The 27,894-nt window shown below is 33.8% G+C and overlaps 1 protein-coding gene across 1 annotated transcript; it reads right to left on the bottom strand.

Moving 5' to 3' along the window:
• Positions 1 to 396: 396 nt before the first annotated feature.
• On the bottom strand, positions 397 to 19,398 carry LOC143233905 (integrin alpha-5-like). The gene is made up of 3 exons (XM_076470776.1): positions 19,000 to 19,398; positions 13,226 to 13,362; positions 397 to 548 (listed from the first exon to the last, which is right to left on the bottom strand). The coding sequence occupies exons 1-3, from the start codon at positions 19,227 to 19,229 to the stop codon at positions 418 to 420; spliced, it is 498 nt and encodes a 165-aa protein (XP_076326891.1). The 5' UTR covers positions 19,230 to 19,398; the 3' UTR covers positions 397 to 417.
• Positions 19,399 to 27,894: the final 8,496 nt, after the last annotated feature.

The following is a 27,894-nucleotide window of genomic DNA, read 5'->3' as shown; positions in this document are numbered from 1 at the left end:
CGGACCATTGTCTCTCATTAAATAGGAAAGTATGTCAGTACGTCTGTCTTTACTTTATATATGTGCACGTAGTTTCATAAAAGTCTGACTATTTGTTTCTTGGTTATAGAGTAACAATAGTGTAAAAAATCGGTCCCCATATTAACAGATAGGGATTTTTCGGTTTTCTTGGCCTTTGAACTTAGCCATCCAAAACATTAATTACTCTAAATTGGGCCATAATCCAAATGTATATCATTCAGCTGTTTTAAAGAAATCTAGCTGACAAGTGCACAAACACACACACAGGTGGTAGAAGTAAAACACAAAAGAAAAAAGTATTGGGTTTCTTGAATCATTTTAATCTTTTGTATTGTTATACTACAAATACTATTCAAGATTTAGGAATGTGTGTGTATTTCATCATATTGCATCAAGTCATTGGGTTTGTTGCCTTACCACAACATTTTTCTCTCCGTGTCGTTGCACATCCATTGTGACACCTAACCACATGTTGTTTTTAAGATCTTCATATGAAAACGATCCGTTTTTGACTATATTGTCATTGCCTATGTAATAAAATGACAAAAAAAGTTTAAAATATCATATAAATCATAATTCTATAAATATAAATTATTATAAGTCAGAAATCAGAAATGTATTTATAGTTATTGGCCTTTCTCCTTTTTCTTCACATATTAATAATAAAATTTGCACAATTATGTTGTAAGTGTTGAGTTTTGTAAGAAATGAAAAACGTTTTACCATTAAATTACTCACAGTCAGAGAAGAAATTAAGAGACAAAAGCTTACAGATATATTGACTTCGCACTAGCTTTAATTCTAAAGACACTAGAAGCAGTAAGTGTTCATATAGTATAAGAGAAAATTGATTAATATAAGTCACAAAGTCTACAAGTGAAGGTGTTGCCTGATTACTGTGGTTTGATTTGTTCTGAATTTCACACAAAGCTACACAAGGGCTATCTGCGCTAGCCGTCCCTAATTTAGTAGTGTAAGACTAGAGGTAAGACAGCTAGTCATCATTACCTACCGCCAACTCTTGGGCTACTATTTTACCAACGAATAGTGGAATTGACCGTCACATTACAACTCCCCCACGGTTGAAAGGGCGAGCATGTTTGGTGTGACGGTGATTCGAACCCGCGAACCTCGGATTACGAGTCGAACGCCTTAACCCACCTGGCCATGCCGGGCCGATAAAAACACTAAATAATTATAATTATAAGCGCCAGCCTTTCACCCTATTCATGTGTGGTCGTAGCTTTCCGATGAATAGAACTTTAATTTTTTTCTACCAGCGAAATTGATGGCTTTGGAAAGAATTTAAATGGAAAATGCTGGTTTCATGTCAGGTGTTATTTGTCATGTATGATGAGTTAAAATATGATCTGCAGTTGTGCTTCCTCCATGAGAGTCAATATGCTTCCTTATATGTCAAGTTCTTTCTGTTTCCCCAGTATATACACATGATGGCAGATGTTATATATCAGCTGCTAAACACCATTGAAAGCAAGGCAACCATCTTTAGATCACAAGCACTTTTTTTGTAACAGGGTCATATAGCGTAGTATAGTAATAGTTTGAAAGTTGAATTTTTAGTGTTAGCCCTAGCCATTCTAAAATCTGCAGTTCACATTTCCTGTTTATAGTTTTTATTTACTTGGAAATAATTTCTTCAATTTGAGGTACCATACAATGACCTTTTTCGTATTATCTTTGGAAAATTGTGTTTTTTCCTCCTTGGCTATCTGTTGTTGTTGTTTGTTTTTTTTCATGTTGGAGACATTATGTTGATTTTTGAGTGTTATAGTCCAAGAAAATGTATTTGATGTAAAAAGGTGGATATTCTTTGTTCAAAAAATGGTTTTAGTTCAGAGTATGTCGTGTGTTTTTTGTGTTTTTCTTATTACAGTTACGATAGGTTCTTTTTAATTTTCCAATTACTTCACCTTTCTTGGAAGCTTTGGGGTGGTGGGAGTTAAAGTTGAGAAAAATAGGTTTTCTTATTAGTTTGTGAAATAAAGTAGTTTGTATATTATTGTCACTGTCGGTCCTTAAGTCACAATTTCAATCATATTACTGGTGACTTTGAAAGATAAAGTTCCTTGCTGGTACAGCGCTAAGTCTATGGATTTTTAAAGCTAAAATCAAGGGTTCGATACCCCTTGCTGGCCTCACCAGATAGCACGATGTGGGTTTACTATAAGAAAAACACACACACACCTCAAAGATATAAATCCGCAATTTCTACGTTTTTATCTTAGAAATGTACAAAATTCTCGACCCATTTTTAACCAATCTTTCAAACTTTATATAATTCTGGCCGCAAAAGAACACAACTTTCACTTTTTTACATCACATTTTAATGACGTATTCTGACCGGAAGAATTACTTTTGCGTCTATTCAGTAATACCTTTTAATCTCTTATGTTAATTTTCCTGTAAGTCAGGGTTGGGAGAAAATAATCATCGGTTTATTTTCCCAAAAATAAATCATACTTACACAAGTTATGGATCAGTTTGTTTGTGTTTTTAATAGTATGATTTTGATATAAGATCATTTATTTCTGGTAATTAAATGTCTTTTATGCACCACTGTGCCATTAAGTAATGGCATATATCTCATGTAAGGTTATTTTTTATAAGTTTATCAATGATAATGGTGCAAAACGGAAAAATTCCTAAATCTGTCCACTTGTCATGTGTACAAAATCAGTGAGATATTTCTTCAGGGTAGTTGAATTAAACTAACTGTTTTAATATTCAATATAATTTATTGGCGTTATAAGACAACTTGTTACAAATCACTCAATTACTGTCTTAGTTGAAATTATACTTTTTTAAACGAACTGACATTTACCATTAATTAGAAGGCTTAAATCTAAGCATGGAAAAAATAACGTTGTAAAGGTTTTTCTGGATGAACTGGTTCGTTTTGAGTATTTGGTAAAAAGAATAACAGTGCAAACTCGAATATGTCTCACGACCAAAAACATTATTTCTTCACCTTCAATTTTCATAGTTAGTGTAACCAATGTTGACTGACAGGCCTAACATCATATATAAAGTATATAGATATGAGAATATATCATAAATCGCTCCCCAGTGGCTCAGCGGTATGTCTGTAGACTTACAATGCTAAAAACCGGGTTTCGATACCCGTGGTGGGCAGAGCACAGATAGCCCATTGTGTAGCTTTGTGCTTAATACAAAACAACAAATGTCATAAATTTGCTATTCTCGTTGTTTTTATTTCTGTGTTTCCTGGAACATAGAGTCAACATTTTGCGACAAGGCATTCTTCGACAAAATTATGAAAAACCTCATTTCATCCGAAAATTTCAATGTTATAAGCGTCCGCAACATCATTCTGTTTTCCAACCCCTCCCCGAACTCAGTGGTACAGCAGTATATCTGCAGACTTACATTGCTAAAAACTGGGTTTCGATATTCATGATGAGAATAGCATTGAAAGTGCATTGTGTAGCTTTGTGCTTAACTTCAAACTGTTTTCCAGCACGTATTACTAAGAATATTTGCAAAAAACAGACTCTCGTGACAATCGAAAGAGATAAACGGGCCAGATCAATGATCCACTCCTTGATAGAGGTAATGGCTCAAATGCAATAAGTCATTCTAGGATTCTTTAAGAAATAAGTAATGTTTACTTTCGTAGGTTTACAATACAGTGTTGCAAATCCTCAAATGAACAAAGGTGTTACTTTTGAATTTTTTCAAACAACTAATAAACTACGCATGGCCTGACATGATCTAGTCTGGCGGTTAAAGGCACTCTACTCAGAATCTTAGGACCGCAAGTTCGAATCCCTGTCATCGAGCATACTCGTTCTAACAGCATCGGGGACGTTATAATATGACGGTCGATCCCACTATTCGTTAGTAGAAAAGAAGCCCAAGAGTTGGCAGTGAGTGATATTGCCTAACTGCCTTCCTTCTAGTCTATCACTGCTAAATCAGAAACGACTAGCGTTGATAGCCCTCTTGTAGTTTTGTGCAAAATTCAGAAGAGACAAAACAAAGTAAGCCTACACAGTGGCAAAATGGGAGTATATTTCAATTTTTAAACTTATATCAGTTGGTAATAATAAACTTATTTTTAACTTTTCGTTTAAAGTAAATACAGTGTTATTTTGTTCTAGTGAGTTGTCTGGTTTTCTTTTCATCCAAGGTTTGAGGTGTGCTTGACCAAAGACCGAGTTTTATTTCTGAACAATGAAATACATGCCATTTAATAAATAAAGCATGATTCATTGAAAGGTTTTGCCTCCCAGTGTCTCAGCGGTAAATCAGAGAACTTTTCACCCTAAACATCAAGTTTCGATACCCACGATGGATAAACCAAATATAGCTCATTTTGTAGCACTGCACGTATCAACAAAATTAATATGTTATATATTGTAAGACAACAGCAGGCAACAGCAATATAGCGAGATATATGAACATCTGGTGGAGACGCCAGGATATTTTATATTTGTTATTTGTATATAAGTTTTCTTTTAGTTCAGGACAATGAATTTTACGTACGGCATTTATATGTTGAAACAGCTGATGGTTATTGTATTGAATTATGTGAAGAGTAATCTGTGTCAGAAATTCAGTATTAAGGACATATTTTGCAAATTACGCTAAAGTATTATTTTTTACTTTGTTTCATGATATACGGTTATTTATTAATCATTTCACTGTCACACGTGTGTATCCTTATTCCAGATATTTTTATATTTCAGTATTTCTGCAATTCATGTATATCATATATTACAAGATAGCCTAGAGTAATTGTATTCTACAGTATTGTTTGTTTGTTTTGTTTGTTTTGGAATTTCGCACAAAGCTACTAGAGGGCTATCTGTGCTAGTCGTCCCTAATTTAGCAGTGTAAGACTAGAGGGAAGGCAGCTAGTCATCACAACCCACCGCCAACTCTTGGGCTACTCTTTTACCAACGAATAGTGGGAATGACCGTCACATTATAACGCCCCCACGGCTGAAAGGGCGAGCATGTTTGGCGCGACGGGGATGCGAACCTGCGACCCTCAGATTACGAGTCGCACGCCTTAACACGCTTGGCCATGCCGGGCCGATTTCAGATTATACAGGTGTGGTAAATGTGATTATTCAACGTAAATTGTTGAATATTATTATCATAACTATATCTTTCACTGTTTTGCTTAAATCAAGTTTTTTTTCACGTTTTTTTGTTTCAAGGGTGCAAGGAAGCACACTGTAGAATCTGAACAAGAGACTATGTAATCAACTCTAATAAAATAAAGCCAAGAAAAGTGCGAACGTTCAATGATCGCCATTTTTTGTCTTTTCTATTGAAACTCTTGTCGGTAAGTAAGGCAATTGAAGTCCATTTTCATATTTTTTTAAAACAATCACTTTTATTTTCGGTAGAACAAATTACATTAGTATTTCTCTGGTGGTAAATATTTGTTTTTCGTTGATTTTATTGTTATGTCGGCATCTGGTGGATCAGTGGCGTTCGATTTGTTTTTTTTTTTTAAGTAAGCACAAAGCTACATAATTGGCTATCTGTGCTCTGTCCACCACGGGTATCGAAACCCGGTTTTTAGCAGTGTAAGTCCGCAGACATACTGCTGAGCCACTGGGGGGCCAGTGGCGTTCGAATAATATAAATTGTATTCACCTGATTATATAAAGCATTTTAAATAAAGAAATCTACAAGCACCTTTTGTTTGATTTCTTCTTTTGTTCATATTTTCACTGCAGATCAGGCCTGGCATGGCTAGGTGGTTAAAGCGCTCGACTCGTAATCCGCGAGGATCATGGGTTTGAATCCCCGTCATACCGAACATTCTCGCTTTATCAGCCGTGGGGCCGTTATAATATCACGGTCAATCCCACTATTTATTGCTAAAAATGTCGTCCAAGAGTTGCGGTGGGTGGTGATAACTAGCTGTCTTCCCTCTAATTTTACAGTGTTAAATCAGAGATGGCTTGAGTAGATAGCCCTTGTGTAGTTTTGCGTGAAGTTTAAAAGCATCTGGCCATGCCGGGCCAGTTTAAATAAATGTTTGTAATTAAGCACAAAGCTATACAATGGTCTATCTGTGCTCTGCTCACCACGGGTATCGAAATACGATTTCTAGTGGTGTGAGTTTGCAGACATATTACTATGTTGTTTTATAAATGTTATAAATCATTGTTGACTGGACATTTTAGCAGTTAGACAGACCAACCTATTTTCAAATACGTGGATGGCTACAAACCTTGAAACTGTATTAAACTACCATTACCTCAGTGGTGTAGGAAGTAGTTGCAAAGTTGGAGTGCTAGTTAGCCATGCATATTTTACAACAGTAAATTGAAAATATAAGGAGTTGCTTTAACAGTTCATGTACTACCAAACACAGTTCAACCTAGGGGTCTGAGACATACCCTCTCAGAAAATTAATATAATAATGTAATTTACAGTTGCTATGTAAGTCAAATATGTAACAGTGGAGGTGCTGTCATCAGTCGGCTCCGACGTTTCTATACCTAATAGTTTTATTTTACTATTTAAGCATTTTAATATGGATGGTTTGTTTTTGATTTTCCTTAAAACTATATGTTTTTTTTTGTTTTTAGTTGCTTCTGTCCTAAGGGTCGAACTCCATAGTTTAGCGCTATAAACTCAGGTTTACCGTTTAGCTAGCGGTAGACTTTAATATTGAACTGTTTTAGTGCTCACACTATTGCGAAATAAAATAGTGTACGACTCATTACGCTTTTATCTACGTATCTGTTGATATTACGTATAGTCCGCCACTGTTACAGCGGTAAGTCTACCGATTTACAACGCTAAAATCAGAGGTTCGATCCCCCTCAGCTGGCTTTATTATAAGAAAACACAACATATACTAATTTTAAAATTAGAATCTTAGAACTAAAAGAAAGTTCAACTTAAAGCGTTTATCAAAAAATATTTTTTTAATTTAAAGTAAATCATTCGGAGTAACTAATACCGTTTTTATTCATTATCGACTAGATTTCTTGTAACTCTTAGTTTAACCTCGTTTTGACAATTTTTCACCGACTTCACTGCTTAGTCAGCCACACTTTCTCGCTACTTCTTGTTAAAAATAAATTTATGAAATTAAATTAACGAAATCACAACAGAAGTATTAGAACTAGATTACTTCAGCAAGATTCCCGGAAGTGTTCTGCTTCAAAAGCAAATAAAACCGAAATTAAAAGTAATAAATATTTTTATTTCTTGATTTTGAAGTTCATATGTATGCTGTGTTGTAGCCTACAGTATGCATAATTCTTCATGTGATTCATGGCATACGCACGTTTTACTGACATTACAACAGTAGAAATTGAAACATTAAACATCCCTAATGTGACGTCGTTTCACTATCTGCCTACTGGCTGATAGACAACACATTCCAAAGATTTGCATTTTGTTTTTTTAAACTTTCAATTCGATATGGTAAAGCCTGTTTAAAGACGTTTGGAAAGCTTGAAGTGCTTGGAAATATAGAGGTTTATATTTTGCGAGAACAAATGCCATATTCTAGTCACTCAGCAACCATTGGAGAACACTACCAATAACTAAACTCGTGATAAGGAATTCCTGTATTTTATGAGTACATTGTTGAATACAGACGTAGCATATATAAAAATTATTTTATAACAAATGCTAAAAAACAAAGTTATATAAGTGTATATTTAACTCACATATAATAAGCTATTTTTTACTATTTATTATTATGTTTATTTCATATATTCTCATTAAACTTGAGTGAATAACTTGCCAAATGGCTTATATCAGCATAAAAAAGGTTATTAACCTAACATGGACCATAAGAATAAAAAGTGTAAGATTATCGAATCACAGAATTCCATCACATGGTAGATCTCTAGAAGTGGATATTTCCGTGTCCGAAAAAGAGTTAAATGGTTTATTTATGACTTAAAAAATATTTTTTTTATTTATGAAGCAATGAACAATAATACAACTTTATCATTTTTCATTACATACAATGCCAATACTGTTTTTTACTGATTATTTTATCGTTTTTATCACCTGAAATATCTTGATAAAAAAATAAGATTTTTAAACTGATTTAAAATGTTACTAAATGGGTCAAACACACCCATATAAGAGATTCTTATATTTACGCAGTATTTGTTCTTATTAAAAGTAAAACACATTCAAATGTTTTTAAATATTAACACTAGGGTTATATCTTACTAACTGAAAAAGGTTTGTTTGCTTGGAAATAAGCACAAAACTACTCAATAGGTTATCTGTGCTCTACCAGCCACGAGTATTGAAATTCAGTTTCTATCAACGTGAGTTCCCAAACATATCGCTTTACCACTGTGGGGGATAATTTGAAAAGGAAGTTTTATAATATGTAGGCGTACTACGTGTTTTCCATGACCTTACTTAGTATGGAATTTGCAATATTAGCTAAAGAACGCTAGTCAAGGAAATGCTTAAGTTGATTTTGCCCAAATTAACTATTGTTTGAGGTCATTCACCTGTAATCTCACGTATGAAAATAAATAGAAAGTAAATAGAAATATCTTTCACTGTCAGACAAGGATATATTGAGGATATAACTCCTCCACCTTATTTTTCAATATAAATAACCAAAAGTAATGTCTTGCCCTGAAAACAATGGTATTGTTGTTTTATGTATATAATATTATTATTCTCAGTCTGGAGTAGTTCTCCACGGACTTAAACCAACTTCAAACAGATATTTCAGAGTCCTCAAATCTCCAATAGAGGTTCTGTTCTAGGCGAATTGGGTTTGTTTTGTATATTAAATAAAAACATCCCATTGCCATCCACTGTGTCTTGTATTTTACTATTTTTCCCCAATCAGTCAAAGTAAAAAAACGGTTTCATTCAGCATAGCATTTCTTGTCAAACTTCCTATTATTCTGTGTAACCTACCTGATTATTTTTCAATAGCATCAGAAAAACTTATGACCAAAAAGAAAAATCATTCACTGAGGGTATGTAGCTGTCAGCTTGGAAAAATCCTTTCTTATATTATGGCATTTTCTTATGCTATAAAACTCTATAATTTTTTATTGCAGTCACGGAATCGGAAAGAAATACTGGATTTTTTTTTGCATCCAATATTGTTAATTACGTACTGCCCTTAAGGATAAACCATGGTGCACAGGAAACTTAGACAGCTGAGATGCGTTTCTCTACAGAACTTTCAAGCATTTAAAGAAAGAGTAATTCAATTCTAGCTCTGTTTGAGACCTTTTGGTGCTGCTTATCAATGATTTATGCCAGGTCTGAGCAGTTTCACCAGTAAGTGAAACAACAGGCACCAACTGTGAACCACGAAGCAGCCACGAATTCTCGCCATAATGAAAGGAATACTGCCAGAGTGACTGTAAACAATGGGAAAACCAGGAGTTGTGCAGAGCCAACAGACGAACTACCTAAGTACTTTGCCATACTGCTATGTAAAAGCAGAGTCTTAATGCTTGTTCAACTGTAACAGTCCCTTTATATGCCCACTACACCAAATGCTTAATGCTTAAGTCGTCTCCGACTGGTATTGATTAAGAGTCCATGAGTGTGAGAGATTTATGTCACAACCACATGAGTGTAACTAATCAGATCTCTTCTCTGATACTTGAAGGTGTGGCTAAATAGGAGCTGGCTCTTTCACTGAGGTGTTTCTAGTATATTACTGCTTGGTATTGGTGGACCTAAGAACAGATGATACAATGTTTAGTCTGAAGTTTGGATGGTCCAGGCTTTGATTATATTGAGCACTTGAGTATGGCACAACTCTTGGACTGAAATATATTTCTCCAGTTTTGATCTAGTGGAGAAATGAGGTATGCAAGGGACCAAGTTCAGGAGGGGTTTCACCAATAGCTTGGTGGCTTGTGTGGACAATCTGTGCTGTTTGTATTGGAAGGCATACCTGGCAATGATTTTGACAGATCATTAAAATACCCTTGTAGACAAGTTCATTGAAGCAATACCTGGTAAGGCGAAGAGGCATTACTTGGTTTTTGGGGCATTCCAACCCTAACAGAAATAGTTTTTAGCACCTAATATATCTCAGCACCTTGGCACAACACAAGTAGCTTTTCTGGTCCTCACAGAAAAGTCTTTCCACAGTCAATGCCGATGATGTCTCTGCTTAGATGTCACTCTAAAAGGGAAGATCAAATCATCTCTTTGGCTGTGAGTAACGAAATCACTATGAAGTAGACTTTAAAGTATAGATGGTTTAAAACTGGAAACCTTGCCTACTTTTCTCTTTGAAAAAGTAATGAAAGCATGCAAAGTTACCAGTTTTAAACCACCTGTACAACAAATGAAGGAGATTTAGAAGTGAGCTTTAATCACTTTTTCTGCTCCAGAGAACTAATTGATTTTAATCACTAACTGAGTGGGATATAGTGCAATAAACATTTGGCACAAAAATGTTTGGTAATCAGCTCAGCTCTCCTGAAAATTAGCTGAGATAACTATTCAAACCAGTACATCAGCCAAACCACAGTTATCCACACACGGGCCTACACACTCACCAATTGAGATGAGCCCAATACTGCCTATAACCCATCCAAAAACGGCCAGCAGATCCAAGATGGTACAAAGAGATAACTGCCTTATCAGCAGGGCTCCAATGTCAAGCTTACCCTAATGCTCTTCAGGGACGTCATAAACTAAGAGTAATACCTCAGTATATATGTATGAATATACATATAAAGAAACTGAAAATAAAATGTTCACAAAATATCAGGTTTAGACAAAAAGTAACCAGAGATTACGACAGACGTTTCTACCAATGCTATGGCTAAAAACATGCTTCTTACTATTCGATTATCACCTGGTTTATTTGTGAATGTCGTGCATTCAGCTCTTCACATTTTTTTATTCTCATAAACTAAAAAATATGGTACTGTTTTATTTTAAAATATATATACAAACATCAGAGAAGTTTTCTGCTCAATGTGAGTTTTCTTGGCCCTGCCGGTTCTCCATCGCTTTCTTTCGAAAATTCGGGGTAAATGGGGCTTGACGTATTCTTGAGAGGATCATGTCCATTGGGGTGGCTTGGGTGGGGATGAAGAATCCATAGAAAAGTTCTGCCTCTGAGATAAAATCTTTTACGATTTTTTAAATTATCTACATTGTGACTCACACTGAAATCAAAGTGTTCGTTTTGTTTTTTGTCCGTTATGTTCTCCAGTAAGAACTCCTGGAAATCCTACTGCTTCTTGGTTCATGACGAAAGGCAGTGAACTGTTGTCACTTTTTAACCTATCTCACAGCAAGAACAAAGCGACATTCATATAGACATGCTGCAGAAGGTTCCTTTCTTCATTCTACAACGTAAACCTATTCTAAACGTCAACCTGATTTAGTTAGCCATTCGGTTAAAAAAAGTGTGAAATAAAACACGTGAAAAATAAACAACTACGTCATTTTCACACAACTGTTGGAAATCCAACGCATTTTGCTAATATTTCTTGATTTGTCCCACGTATGTGACAACTAGGTTATAAAAGCATATTGTATTTGTCACACGACGATATGCATCATTGCTAATCCGGGTAGAAGTAAATATCTAATATACCACATGCATGTACACTTGTTACACACTTAACGCACAAAAATTGGCAATTACGGGAAAAAATCTAGTTCTAGAAAATAGGATTCTACAGGAAACTAGATGCATAATAAGCTATAATTCCATATTCATCAGGAATTATGATTTTTATTTAATTGTGTGTCATAATAACTATCACAATATTGAAAGCCAAAATTGATGTTCAAATCGAAACATGTAAATTTTAATGTAACTGCTGTTTCTTCTTTTCTGAAAAATACAGTTTTCAAAAGCTGCTTCTCATGAAATGCTATTCTAGATATTGATAATTATCAGCTATTTAAAAAATATGTCTATCTATTTTAACCACAGCTGTTAACTATTCATTCTACAGTTTGTTTTATTCTGGCGAGTACAAACGTGTTTTATACTGTGATCATTAGAGTTCAAAACAATAACTTATACATAACGACACGATTAAATGCCTGCTTATATCTCAACACAGTTTTGAGGTGGCCAGTTAGTGAAGTTACTGTTTGGAATGTGATTGAACGGGAGTCATGTATTTTATTTACTAAGTCGGTCAAATACAAACTCGCAACAGGCCCGGCATTTCCAGGTGATTAAGGCACTCGACTCGAGTCGTAATCCGAGGGTCGTGGGTTCGAATTCCCATTACACCAAAGATGCTCGCCCTTTCAACCGTAGGGGCGTTATAATGTTACGGTCAATTCCAAGAGTTGGTGGTGGGTGGTGATAACTAGCTGCCTTCCCCCTAGTCCTACATTGCAAAATTAGGGACGGCTAGCGCGGATAGCCCTCGTGTAGCTTTGCACGAAATTCAAAACAAATCCAACCCACTTATATTGGATGGCACGAAGAAATGGCTGATTCATTGGTGCAAATAATAAAAATGGTTAAGTTATACTTTTGAAATTCCTGGATGATTTTTTACAACCCTAAGATCAGTCTCCTCTAAAGTCTCGTTTTACAATAAGGTAAATATTGTCAGGAAAAATATGACCTTATAAAGGATACTGTTAAAATACCAAAACGTCGTGTTGGAAATTTATTCTTTCCAAACAAACTCTTTCAGAAATACGAATATTGTATCCTTACAATCAAACAACGATGCTGCTACTAATAATGGTATCTCCTTGGTGGAAGATCAGTAATTTCACGACGTATAACGCTAAAGTCCGGGATTGAATTCCCGCACTGAAAGAGCAGATAGCCCTACGTAGCTTTGCTCTAAAACAAACTAACTAACTAATAATTATACACATAAATATACAGAGATGTATAAAATAAAAATCATGAACAGAAATTTCTGTTCCTTATTATATTGCAAAAATATACTATCAAATAATATATAACACCTAATTTTGGAATACACCTGGAAATAAATTCGACCTGACTGTCTAATCATTTCTTACTAAAAACGTCTCCAATCTATCCAGTAATGTAAGAAATGGTACTTTTGCATCATGTTTATTGTAGTCCAGAAGAAAATCAGTTTATGTATGAAAAATTGTGATAATAACATCATTGAAACACATACATATTGGTATAACTTATAAAGACACGTACAGAAAAAAAAATATTACTATCACAACACAGCGTATACTGATGTATATACATTACCAGTGCGGTCAATCTCAACTTCAACACAATTACTTGGAAACCCAACACCTTTGAAAGGACATTTGTATAACACCCCTGGTTCTATAACGCCTGGTTTGAAGACAGTAGTTTTAGCTTTAGGGGCTGTCACCAATATCCTAGCAAAAATAAAATTTAAATACTTAAAAAAAAGAAAATCTTATATAATAATTTATACTTCAAAAGATAAATTTACTGAATCAAATATCATGTACTCTCTCGCGCACACATGTTCTATAACGCCTGGTTTGAAGACAGTAGTTTTAGCTTTAGGGGCTGTCACCAATATCCTAGCAAAAATAAAATTTAAATACTTAAAAAAAAGAAAATCTTATATAATAATTTATACTTCAAAAGATAAATTTACTGAATCAAATATCATGTACTCTCGCGCGCACACATGTATATATACACACTGAGATGTACAAACAATAAGTCACAAATTTAAAAAAAAACATTGAATTTTATTTTCTAAAAACATAACTTGGACATTGATTACAATACGCAAAGAATGACATATAGAGGAAACAAGTTACATGTTGTTCTAAAATAAACAAACTATTGAAAAGTTAAGTTTGCAGCACCAAATCAACTACTAATATATAATTCTTTTAAACCATCACACCTCATAAACGCCCAATTTAATCTTTAACGAAATAAGCAATTTAATATTTAAATAGTTAACAAAGGTTTCGATTACAAATGCTGTTTTATTCAGTTCATGTTGTATCAATTTGTCCTGACAGTCAGCCAGTTAAAATAAAAAGTGCCAATTTAAAAATATTAGCCTCGTTGCGAGTACTAGAAATATAAATAAACTCTGAAAGGCATGCAAATTTTCAAATATGGATAGATGTGCATCGAATATAATGACTGTAATACACATGTAGTTTGGTTTGGTTTGAATTTCGCGCAAAGCTACACGAGGGCTATCTACACTAGCCGTCCTTAATTTTGCAGTGTAAGACTAGAGGGAAGGCAGCTAGATATTACTACCCACAGCCAACTCTTGGCCTACTCTTTTACCAACGAATAGTGGGATTAAGCGTCACTTTATAATGTTCCACAGTTGAAAGGGCGAGCAGGTTTGGTGTGACGAGGCACATGTAGCTGAAAAATGTGTAAAAATGAATTGAAAGTTTCTATACAATGGTGATTAACAGGATACTACAAACAAATTTGCGTACGTTGTATATGTATTTATGTATATATATATACATAAATGTGTTATACAGCGTTTTCAAAGACAGTTGGTCTTTCCTACCATTAAAATAACAGAAAGAGTTTAAAGCCTTTTGACTGTTATTGTTTTCGAATGAAGCACAATGTACTTCCTGGTCTCTTTCTATCACGGGTATCGAAATCCTGTTTTTAGCTTGTAGTCCGCAGACATAAGTCTTTTGAATAGTATAAACTTTTATTTTTAGATCGGAGGTAAACTAAAACAGTTGTATTACACAAAAAAGGAACTTACATCCACAACCCTATCACAACGAGATTAAATCAGACTACTTTTCAATTTCATCACTTATTCTTTCAACATATAGTTTTATTTCTTTTTAGCGGGCATTGTAGTTAGGTCACTTCAATGAATCGCGATTTCGAATTTCGTCATCAAAGATACGCGCCCTTTCAGCCATAAGGGCGTTTTATTGTGACGATCAATCAAACTTTGCGGTCCCTGTATGGGGTAGTGGTGAGTCTACAAGCTTACAAAGCTAAAATCCAGGGTTCAATTTCTGCAATCGGCAGCCAAATTATGCTTTGTTCCACATCAAACGGATTTTTCCTTGGTAAAAGAGTAGCCCAAGAAGTGGAGTGGATGGTGTTTTCCAGCTGCCTTCTTTCTAGTCTAACGCTTCCAACTTAAAGACTGATACCTACTAAATGGTTTTGCGCGTAGTTTAACAAACATCCTTTTTATTATCAGTTGCAAGATTCTGAGTGTCTTTTTTTTACTTGCGGTTTGAAAACACATCATAAAACGTCACTTATTACTCGTAACATGATGACTACTAGTTCCTTTAAATATATTTTAAATACTTTTTGAAAATCTGATGTGACAAAGAGACCACTGTACACAGAAAACGTCGATCGTAACCTACTACGTAAATATTTTCAATGTATAGAATATATATACATATATATATTTATTATAATCATAAAATATTCAAGCCATAAACTAAAACACATTAACATGTATTTTTTGAAAATACACTGCACATTTTTTAAAGGATCCTAGGGTACAAGCTACAACGTGGAATTATAAAATGTATCCTAGGTTTTGGAGGTGACTGAAGAAGTAGAGCCCACATTGCATTGGGATATACCGTCTATCAGTCTTAACCTCCAATTCGCTAGTCTCATATAAAAAAAATTAGAAATTAGAAGAACGAGATGTGGGTGTTCTAGCCCACAACGTTCCACATCTATATCACCTTTCACTGCCTGCAGACAGTTGTGGGAAGGTCACTGCTCTCCACAGTTTGAATATGAAAAAAATAAGCATAAAAAGATGAAAACAAATGAGAAAAAATAAAAATAAGGTGCTATCATTTTGGAGTAAGATAAAACTTACCTATTGAAGTTATATTCCTACCCCCAATATAGTAGAGGTAATTTATTAACACGACATCAGCAAAGTGATAGTTTACTGTAATTGTCGTGTTTTTATATGCTGCTTAAGGTGTACATCCGCATAAAGTAGAGCGCGGCATGGCCAGGTGGGTTAAGGCGTTCGACTCGTAATCTGAGGGTCGCAGGTTCGAATCCCCGTCACACCAAACATGCTCGTCCTTTCAGCCGTGGGGTCGTTATAAGGTGATGGTCAATCCCACTATTCGTTTGTAAAAGAGTAGCCCAAGAGTTGGCGGTGAGTAGTGATGACTAGTTGCCTTCCCTCTAGTGTTAGAGTGCAAAATTTGGTGCTGCTAGTGCAGATAGCCATCATGTAGCTTTGCGCGAAATTAAACAGAAACAAACGCATAAAGTAGTGCCAAGTTCTTAGTTGGCCTTATTTTAAACTAAATTTATTAGAATTTCTCTGATTTTATTTTCTTTGTATTTATTTAATACATTTTTCTATTTATTACAGAATAATTTAATAATTTTATCTGATTTTTTATTAAATCCATTAGCTATTAATTTTCGTATCAGTATATCAATATTGTAATTTATTACAAATTTTACAATATCTGAATAACTGTGAAATTATAACGTTTATAATAGATTGGTATGGCACATTACTATGTAAAGAGGGGAAACCATAAATTGGAAAATCAAAATATTTTCTTTTATCAAAAATGTCTGTATTGATATCCTTTTTATCAATTACTTTAGCTTCTAAATCTAATTAATGTGTACCTGTATTAGAAATTGAATTGAATTTCTAATACAGATGCACATTATTTAGATAAATGGTGTCAGTAACATTATATATTTCAAAATTATTTATGCTAATTAAATCATCGATATATCTATAAGTTGGATCAAAAATATATAGATTTGTATAGTTTTCAATAAATATATTTTCATTGTAATATAAATATAAATTTGCTACACATGTTGAGTAGTTAGCTCCCATTGGGACTCCTATCACTTGTTTATTGAAAAATATAAAATTATTATAAATACAGAAACTTAATATATCTTTTATGTTTTAGAACTATATTATCATTCTTCGGTTCTATAAAAGGATAACAATATTGTTCTATTAACGAACTTAAAACAAAGGTTAAATCTTTTAATGGTATTGTATTATATAATATTGTAAAATCAAATGTTTTTATACTATTTTCGTGCTCACACTTTCTTAGACATTCTGAAATAGGTTGGATATTTTTTATTATCTAAAGCTTATGTCTTTTATTGTTAATATTTACATTTTCTATTTTCTAAAATAAAATATCAAGTAATTTATTTAATAATATGGTCGGTTGTTTGATAATTGTTTTTATTGAATTGGAAATAAATCTAAATTTAATTCGAGATTTATGTAATTTTGGAATAGCATAAAGAAATGGCAAATTTACATAATACTTACGTTTAGAAGAAAGTTTATGATAAGTTTCAACAAAGTTATTACTTACTGTATCTTTGGATGGGTTAACAAGTTTAAAAGTTTGTATTATTAATTGCTTTTATCATAATTACTGCATACAGTGTTTTGCAAATTATACCAATATTACAGTTGGCTTTATCAATAGGAACTATAACATATTTTTCTTGCAGTTCTTTAATCTTATTTTTAGCTGATTAAATGCTAAATCTGTATGGTATTTTTTAATTTTTGTAGGATAATTTTATTTTTATTTTTTAAGTACATATAATTTCCATTCTAAAAACCATCTAAGTAGATAAGCTGTGATATAATTAAATTTTATAATATATTCATCACTATTTTTCAAGAGATTTTAGAATATTATTCTTGTTACATTTTGTTGCTATTCTTTATTTAGTTCCTTTTTGGTTATTTCGCGTAATATTTTGTCTTTTATAATATCTAAATTATCAGTAATAATATGTTTATGAAACGTATCAATAAATAAACTATTTTTCACATTCACAAGGTAAATTATGAACTTGATCTACATTTAAATTATCTAAAAAAACTTTCATAATTATATATTAATATACCAATTGGAACTTGATATTTATAACTGACAATAGGTCTTAGGTTTTTACAAGGAAAATATTATTGTCTATAGATTGATGAATAATTTTAGAAATTTGTAAATCATTGAATATTTTATATCTAAAATTAATTATCAAATATGAATGTTTTACTTTCTGTTTCTCTTTTACAAAACTTGAAACATTAACTTTTAATCGATATTTTATAATGTCTATAAGTAAGTGTTTTACATGATCCTTTTGAAAGTTATATTTATTTATTACATTAATTAATACTTTTATTTTGGGAAGATTAAGTTCATAAATCTTTTTTAGAAAGTTTACGTACACTAATGCTAGTATAGAAACTATTATCTAAATAACTACACAATTCTTAAAAAATAACCTATTTTACTCTATTATTTCCTTTACCTCTATTTTTTATTTTTATGAATAAAGTTATCTATAAAGAAATATTAGCAATACGATAAACACTGCTCAAATTTAAGGCAGTAGAACTATTAAAATCTTGGTTTAATACATAACGATAATAATGTTTTAAGTTTTAAAATGTAAACCTTTTTCTTTTAAAGTCTATTGGTGTCTTCATTAACTCTTTCTAATATAGTTATCTTAACTAAGGTAAAAGGATGAATCCTGAAACGTTTCAATTCTATAGAATTCATTAAATTGTTTTTAAATTGATCGATATAGATTTATACGTATGTGTAATGGGTTTGAAGTTTGACTCACATATTCCATATTACATTTAGTACATGTTAATAAATAAATTATATTTTTTATTTTACAAAATGAATTAGTATAAGTAATAGGATGAAAAGTACTTAGAACAAGACATATGAGACATCTTTTGCTGTTATATTTTACTACATTAGCAGCAATATAATTACTATAACCAGCTTGCTGGGATAAATTATAGTTTAAATTTAATATGTCTATTAAACTTAACTTCAAAAAATTTGAACAATGCAATAGAAGGTGCGACATAGTCAGCGACGATTCATGTATATATATATATATAGAGAGAGAGCAGTCTGTGCAAGCATTCAATGGATACAACATCACATCATGATAATCACACAAAATAGACTTGCTTTAATGTTTAGTACAGCTGTAATACTTACATTTTACCGTCGTTATTTTGATGAAAAGCTACGGAATATCCGAAATAGCTCTTTTGCGAATCTCTTCCTGAGCTCTTATAAACAAGAGGGAAGTTGATGTCTATGTTAAAACCGAACACTTTCGAAATGTAGAGTGTAAGAAATACACTAAACAAATACATTCCTTGACGTATTATTAGACTTAACCGTCCCAGCTCAAACAACAAATGTTCTGACGGAAACACAACCATGCAGTTGTTTTACACACCTGCAGCTATACACGACCTAGTAACACTTTGGCAGGTTATATTTTATGATTTTGAACGATTTCTGTCAGGTAGAAAACAAGCTAGTGGTACTAATTAGTATAATTAAAAATATAAGGTATGAAATAAAACTTTCGGTATGGTGCTAACGAGCTGTTGTGATTTCGTATTATGTATGTATATACATATATATATGACTTTCACTTGGAAAGAAACTTTTAAAAGGAAATGGAAGAGAAGTGATTTTCCGGAAGTGACATCCCGAAAAGTGATAAATAATAAAAGCTTTCATGTCACATATACAAATATTTAGCGCTTCTGTTGTTTAATTACTTTGATTCCCGTTTGTCTTGTTTTACATTTACATTCAAATTACACTCTTTACATAAAAGGCTACATACAATGTTTTACTTTCCCATAAAGCATTTCCAGTAGAGTTTTAAGAATTAAACGAAATTTATGCTATAAATCTCAGTCTGGACACTAGTTATAGTCAACATACATTTTTTTAAAACACGTATTGTACATTGTATCATTTGAACTATGTCTAATAAAATGTTGTGATGATTAACAATGCACTCTATATAGATATATATCAGATGTAATGTTGCTCAACCGAATAAATATACAAACATGCGTGAGCAAAAAAAATGAAACTATAAAGAACATAATACAATCGTTAATCAGCGGAAGAAAACGACAGTGTGATTGTTTACCATAGACCCTTATAGTAACTTAAAAATGTTTTTCTGTTGGTCATTTAAATTTAATACATGTAGTCTTGACATCAATCAGTTTACCCAATTGTTTTATGTATAGACATTTTATCGGATCTAGAACATGTCTCAAATGAGCAACTTGATGAACGTTCACAGATTACTACCCGGATGTGACGTCATGCACATTGCGCAAATTTATCGAATCATGAACTTTGACATCCTTAACTAAACAAGTTCTGAGGCATAATCAGAGATTTAATAAAAAGTATTTATTAACTCAATATGAAATATTCGTTTTATATTTGTCTAGCTTCAGTAATTATTAATTTTTAACACTTTGATGAATTAAAGACATTTGGTCCACACAAACATTTAAACATCATAAAATTCGTAGAATATACTCTAATATTGCTCTTGGTTCCTTGATGCTAACATTTTTAACGTGCTTATAATTTTAAGAACTTTGAATTATATAGTTGCCAACGTTTTCTACTTTAAAAAACAGGACAACTGAAAAAGATGTTCCAGTTCTTCAATTACTATCCTAAATATTTTGCTTTTTAGTTTGGAATAAACGCATTCAATTTTGGCTACAGTAAACAGAGATCACATGTTACTGTACTGTTTCATTTAGTAGTCACTGATATCTACATTAATTTTGAGTTTAACCACAGTTTATTTCTAATTGTTACAAAATAATATATAGTTTTCGAAATAGTAAATTTGTTCATTTTGACCAAGAAAAATCATAAAAAAAATATTCATAAGTTATTATCAAACACTAGTTAATCACTAGTGAGTTTGGTTTATTTTGAATTTCGCACAAAGCTAGCTGACCCTAATTCAGCAATGTAAGACTAGAAGGAAGGCAGTTAGTCATCAACTCCCACCGTCCATTCTTAAACTACTCTTTTACCAACGAATAGTGGGATTGATCGAGTACCATATGACTTAGACATTCTACTTCTTTTTTCAAGAACTGGCATTTACTTGGTTTCAGCTTTACGTTTGCTTCTCGTAATCTCTCAAATACATGTTTTAATCTTTCTAAGTGTTACAGCGAACACTATAACATCATCTAAGTAAGAGACACATTATGAATCTTGTAACCCTGATGATGCAACATCCATTAATCTCTGTAATGTTGAAGGACCAGTATATGAACCAAAGTGCATTTTGTTAAACTGATATAAAAGCAGTTTTATCTTTATCCTCTTCTTTTATTTCTACCTGCTCATACCCACTTAGTAAATCCATAGACGAAAAATATTTTCTATAATCCAACCTATCTAACGTCTCTTGGATATTAGATAACGGATGTCTTTAACTGTTACTGCATTCACTTTTCTAAAATATACACAGAATCTTAATTTTCCATCCTTTTCAGGGAATAAGACAGCTGGTGATGCATACGGGCTATTACTGTCCTCAGTTATTCCTTGTTCAAGCATCTCTTTTACACATTGTCTTAATTCAACCTTGTGCTTTTCTGGCACTCAATAAGGTCTCTGTGCTGTCGGTTTATTGTCGTTTAGCACTATTCTATGTTTAACTCTATTTGTACAACCATTTGTGTCACCTTCTCCTAAGGATATATCTCTATATTCTTCTTTTAATGTTACTAAGTATTGTTTATGTTCTCTCTTTACATGTCCTAACATAGAATTCCAGTTTATTTTGCACTGTTGTGCTTTTCTCTTAATATTTCTGACTTTATGCTCTCCTACTGCAGCTAATGTTTCTCTACTAGTAGCCTTACCTACTACTATATGTTTCAGAAGTATTACTATTTCTTCATTTACGTTCAACATCTTTAGCACTTTACTAAGACAAGCAGCTATATAAACTCCTGTTTCTTCTAACTCAATAGCTTCAATCAACACTTCTTCGTTATATTTAAATTCCTCTATTTTAGCTTCGACAACAAATTGATTTCTTGCAGGTATTTCAGTTATGTTACCAAGTCTTACAGATGCTCTTTCTTTCAAATACTCCTGTTGGGATGCTCTGTTGCTTATATTTGCCATAAGCGTAGAGTCATCTGAGAGGTTTGAATTATTATCTCCCTGTTTACTGGGTTTGTTCTCTATCTTATCACTAACTTTACTTTCAAACTTTCCATTGTTCTTATTACTATCGTTACAGCTTGGCTTAGTATTTTTACAACCATTTTTATTTACTGGATTTCTCTGTGAACACTTCTTACTCTTACCTCTCCAACTTTGTCGTGTATTGTTACGCTTTTAGGAATCAGTGTTTCTTTGTGTGTGGACGGATAATCCTTAGCCAGGCTAACATTAACGCTAGGCGTCTGCCTATTTGCTATAGTCAGCGGGAAGGTATAGTTCGTTTCAACTTTTGCACATAAGTTTAGAGGTTCAAGCCCTTCAAAACTTAAGACTTCTATTTCTATACGTATCTTACCCGAAGTAAAAGCTATTTCATTGTCATACGCCCTCAAGAAATCCTGTCCTGTAATACTATCTGTATCCAAATATATTTGCTTACAGATGTAAAACGAGTGTTGTAATTCTAAATCTCCTTTTATTTGAACGCTATACTTACCCAGCGTTTTAACAAGATGTCCCGTTATGGAAGTCAAAATTATTTTAGAAACTTCCTTCCCAGCATTATTCAATAATGTCGGATTTTCTTTCATAAATTGGGCGTTTAGTAAGGAAAATCGAGCGTCTGTGTCAACCAGTAACTGACATACTACTTCTATTTATACTTCAACTACTGGTGACACTTCCTTAACATCATAGACACTCAATCTTTTATTCCATTCTGCCATAACTACTTCTATTTATACTTCAACTACTGGTGACACTTCCTTAACATTATAGACACTCAATCTTTTATTCCATACTGCCATAACTACTTCTATTTATACTTCAACTACTGGTGACACTTCCTTAACATTATAGACACTCAATCTTTTATTCCATACTGCCATAACTACTTCTATTTATACTTCAACTACTGGTGACACTTCCTTAACATTATAGACACTCAATCTTTTATTCCATACTGCCATAACTACTTCTATTTATACTTCAACTACTGGTGACACTTCCTTAACATTATAGACACTCAATCTTTTATTCCATACTGCCATAACTACTTCTATTTATACTTCAACTACTGGTGACACTTCCTTAACATTATAGACACTCAATCTTTTATTCCATACTGCCATAACTACTTCTATTTTTGCTCCGTCATCCCGGCTAGGATCATGTTTTTTGGTTCCTAATGTCAAAGTCTTATCCTTTTCTTTGTTTTAATCAACTTGTTAGTTACTCCAAACATCCTGTCGACTGCGCCATTGTCACGTGACGGGATCGTGGGCTAACCTGCGAGCACACTGAGTGAGTTGAATCGGTTTCGTCGTTGGAGCTTCGAATAATACTACTCGCTGTCAAGTGCAAAATTTATTTTTAGGTGTGAATGTTGTAGAGAATGGAGCTCATAGGCACTAACTCAAGGCTTTACAGCTCAAACAAGAGAGACTCGAATCCTAGACGTCCAATAAAACACTTTATTGATACTTTCAAAAATTTAACACAACACACACTTATATACAGTCTAACTTGTTAAGGTTTATTTTAGGCAGTTAGTTACTTCTATTACCATGGTGACTGATGTTAAGGAATAATGACATTGATAATACTTACAAAGAGTTTGGGTATGAAGACATCTTCCTGTTCTTCCGTTTTCATTCTGACTGAGATACTGAGTTATCTGAATTACTTAGCTGACTAGCGAACTGGACTTATTTTCCAAGCCCTTTTATATTAGTAGGAGGGTGATTATCGGCCTGCTCAAAGAAACAGCTAGTTTCCAGTTTACAATTGCTCTGAGTTTGTTTCGTGAAAAAACTCTTACCGACGCACCATTAAACTGTCAAACTCTGTTTACGAGCTCCTACATTCTCCAGTTAATTACTAGTTCTCATTTTAACACGGGCTTGGTTAATTTAACCGACCACATGACCTCTTCTCTATACATGTAAAGTACTCCTCCACCATCCATGAACAATTGTCCGATTATAGCGTCGTCTCATTAAACGAGGTCTCCAGCTTCAACATCTAAGTTTGTATATCTCCTTACAAGCTTGCTGACGTCTGCGTATTAAGTTCAAAATTCATGAGACATTTCCTAGATTTTAGTTTATAGCAGTGGTGCACAAAGTCCGTCCCGCGATGTCCAACGGGAAAGTCAAACATAGAGAGTTCGCGCCTGCGCGAAGATTAAGCGCTATAGAAGAATATGCATTAGATTAAATACTGGATGGTTCCATATTTGTGTCGAGCAATAAAGAAAATTTAATAAACAAATCTCGTTAATGCATAGGCATTTAATCATTGGCGCAATGACGTAATATTTCCGTAATTACAAAATCTCACGCGTTCCAATTTTTCTTCGAGATTTACTTACGAGCCCTATTTTGATATTATTTCGTAACAAAAATGGCAGCTAATCGTAAAAGAAAGTTGACGACGAAAACCGACAGTTTCATGATTGGACTGCGCAATACTGTTTTGTTCAACAACAGAATAACGTGATTTGTCTGCTGTGTCATTCGACAGTAGCAGTGGCGAAGGTATCCAATATAAAGCGTCATTATGAGTCGAAGCATAAAGATTTTCACAACGTTGTCGGTGATGAACTAACAGCTCGAACTGAATCTCTGCGTTGGTCGCTGAATCACCAGCAGAACGTTTTCTCAAAACAGTCAGCAGATTTAGGTGCAGCATTCGAGATCAGTTACAATATTTCGTTGATGATGGCGAAATCTGGCCGACCGTTCACTGATGGTGATTTTGTCAAGCAATATATGATTACTGCATTGAAAAAGTTGTGTCCAGAAGCAGTTCGCAAGCTACAGACGGTGGCTTTGAATCATATGACAGTTCAACGAAAAATTTCACACCTCTCAGCAGACGTGACAAGGCAGCTTACAAATAAAGCAGCCAACTTTGTCTACTTCCTTTGGCAGCAGACGAGTTGACTGACTTCAGTTCAACTGCACAGCTACTAGTTTTTGTTCGTGGTGTGTCGTCATCGTTTGATATCACAGAGGAACTAATCAGTATGGGTTCCATGAAGGGTCACACAACTAGGTCTGCTCTATTCATGGAGACAGTACGACTGTGTAGTAGTGTTTCATTGGATTTCACGAAACTGGTAAGTATGACAACTGATGAAGCACCAGCCATGACCGGAGAAAGTAGCGGCCTGGTAGCACTGTTGATGAAGCATTGAGGAAAGCAGAATAGACAGTTGGTGAAGTTGCACTGTATTATTCACCAACAGAACCTGTGTTGTAAAGAACTTGATTTTCAGGCACTGATGGCATTAGTGACGAAAACCATTAATTTCATTAAATCAAGAGGGCTCAATCACCGTCAGTTTCGAAGTCTTCTTGAAGAAATTGATTAAGACTATGGTGACCTTGTGTATCACTGTGAAGTACGTTGGCTAAGTCGAGGGAAGATGCTCAGAAGATTCTGGGAGTTGATTGATGAGGTGATAGAATTACTCAGAATCAAGAACAAAGATATAGAAGTGATTTCAATGACTGATCCAGCATGGCAAGCTGATTTGGCCTTTCTGGTCGACATGACACAACACTTGAATGATCTGAATTTGAAGTTGCAAGGCAAAAATCAGCTTGTCTGTCAGCTTACAAATCACATCTCAGATTTCAGGACAAAGCTGCAATTGTTCCGGCAGCAAGCAGCATCAGGCAACTTCGTGCACTTTCCCACTTTTCAGTCACAGATACAGAAAAATCAGGACATAGACACACAAGTTTATGTTGGGAAGCTAGATACCTTGATTCAATCCTTCAACTCAAGGTTTCATGACTTTGACCAATGCAGATTGTTGATGAAACGTTTTGCTGATCTGTTCAGTGTGTCAGTGGATGATTTGTCAGCAGAATATCAGCTCGAACTTACTGATCTTTAGGCATCTGATGAACTGCTTGCTATTTACCGAGAAAACAGTTTGCTTGACTTCTACAAAACGTTTCCTGATACATTTGTTAATCTGAAAGAGAACGCACTTGTCGACACCAGCATGTTTGGCAGCACGTACTGCTGCGAACAGGCTTTCCCGCATATGAAACTGAACAAAAACAACACTCGCAATCAGCTGACTGATGATTATCTGGAAGCAGTCTTGCGTCTTTCAACGTTAAACATCAAGCCGGACATTTCTAAGCTCGTAGATGACATGCAGCACCATCCATCGCACTTACTTTGTGACAGTTGACGTATCATAACATTTCTTAGAATAATGTGTAAACTCTTTGATGTACTCGTTATTTGTGTGTTCTTAAATGTGATGTCCATCTTGTGTGAAACAACTGTGGGACGATTTTAATTTTCACTTTTTTGTGGCTCCCAACAGTTATGAGAAGTCTGTTTGTGGTTCCTGACTCATAAAGTTTGTGCACCACTGGTTTATAGCTTCGATGACCTATAACGCCGAGAGTGTCTATTTGTTCAATCTAAACACATTACTGAAGTCCCTCGGTGTGTTTCTCTGAAGTAATGCTTCTGTATTTATTTGATTTTGGTAGCGTCAGTTATTCATCAACAGGTTAATTGTACTGTGACATGTTTCTCAGCTTTCTCAGCATTTGCTTAATATAGCGTTATAATGGTCTACAAACATTATTGCTTTAAAAAATTATGTTCGCTTATACTGTACTTTCAGATCACTCGCAGGGCAACACGTTTCTCGACATGTTTTCTTCAAATGTTGTTATTTTCTAAACATAATTTCTTTGGAAAATATGTTTACTCGTACAGCATCTTTCTCTGTTTATTACTACAATTAATCATGCGGGGCACCAACATACGTACGTAGCAATGCCTCACTTGTACAATTTACTATACCCATTTGAATTTAAATTGTATGCACTTTTAAAAATTGTTGAAGAATTGTCTACCTAACCATCTACAAGGAACTCAACGAAGAGTTTTTACATCAAATTAGTTGGATCCGTAAGTGAAAATATTTCAACTTCAAAGCTGTCTATTTGTATTTTCACCGTTAATAAACATCAAACTACGGAATTATTATTTATGAGTAAGAACGTACAGTGAATCTACCATTGCCTCAACAAAATATATGTTATTTTTTGATACAGCCCACAAATATTTGATTTATTTTATAAATATATACTTTGTTTAAACTCTACAACAAAAGTAAACATTTGCGTCACTCCCCAATGTCTTAGCGATAAGTTGGATGTCTAACACCGTTGAGAACAGGGTTTTGATACTCGTGGGGAGGGGACAACATAGACATCCCCATTGCAAAGGTTTGTGCTTAACAATAAAGAAAACCATTTTTAAAGTCTTAGATCACCCAGTGATCTTGTACAGACATTCCTAAATCAGATAGGAGCCCTTAACAGTATCCAACCTTAACCTACAACTTTCAACCATCAGCTACTTTCATACTACGAACCCTGGCTCTGTTGATTCGAAATATTTTAAACATTTATTGGGTGATTTTGTTTTATAAAAAAAAAAAATTATAAACGTTTCTGTATGTCCAATACTTCAAGATCTTTTTTACGTAGATCTGATTTGTTTTTAGATCAAGTCTGCACTTTGAGCTTTTTATAACCTATTTGGTTTACTACATTCAGAAGATATTTGTCTCAGTGTATGAAATTAACGTTTTACTAGTTCATTTTTTGAAAAAGGTAATCCCAATGTCTCAAATTATTGAGATATATAAATTTGGTGACGAGAGTGTTAGGCTTGTTTTTGACGTTTTTACAGACATCATCGTGGTACACCCAGACCCACAGAGCAGACTTCCCAACTAGGGGGTCAGTATCCAGACCCCTCCGAAAAAGTAGCATCATATTTTTGTTATTAGGAATCAAAAAACATAAACATAAA

This window comes from Tachypleus tridentatus, chromosome 12 (genome assembly GCF_004210375.1).
Source record: "Tachypleus tridentatus isolate NWPU-2018 chromosome 12, ASM421037v1, whole genome shotgun sequence".
NCBI lineage: Eukaryota > Metazoa > Arthropoda > Merostomata > Xiphosura > Limulidae > Tachypleus > Tachypleus tridentatus.
The sequence above is the reverse complement of the archived record's forward strand: the minus strand, read 5'-3'. Positions and strand labels throughout refer to the sequence as shown.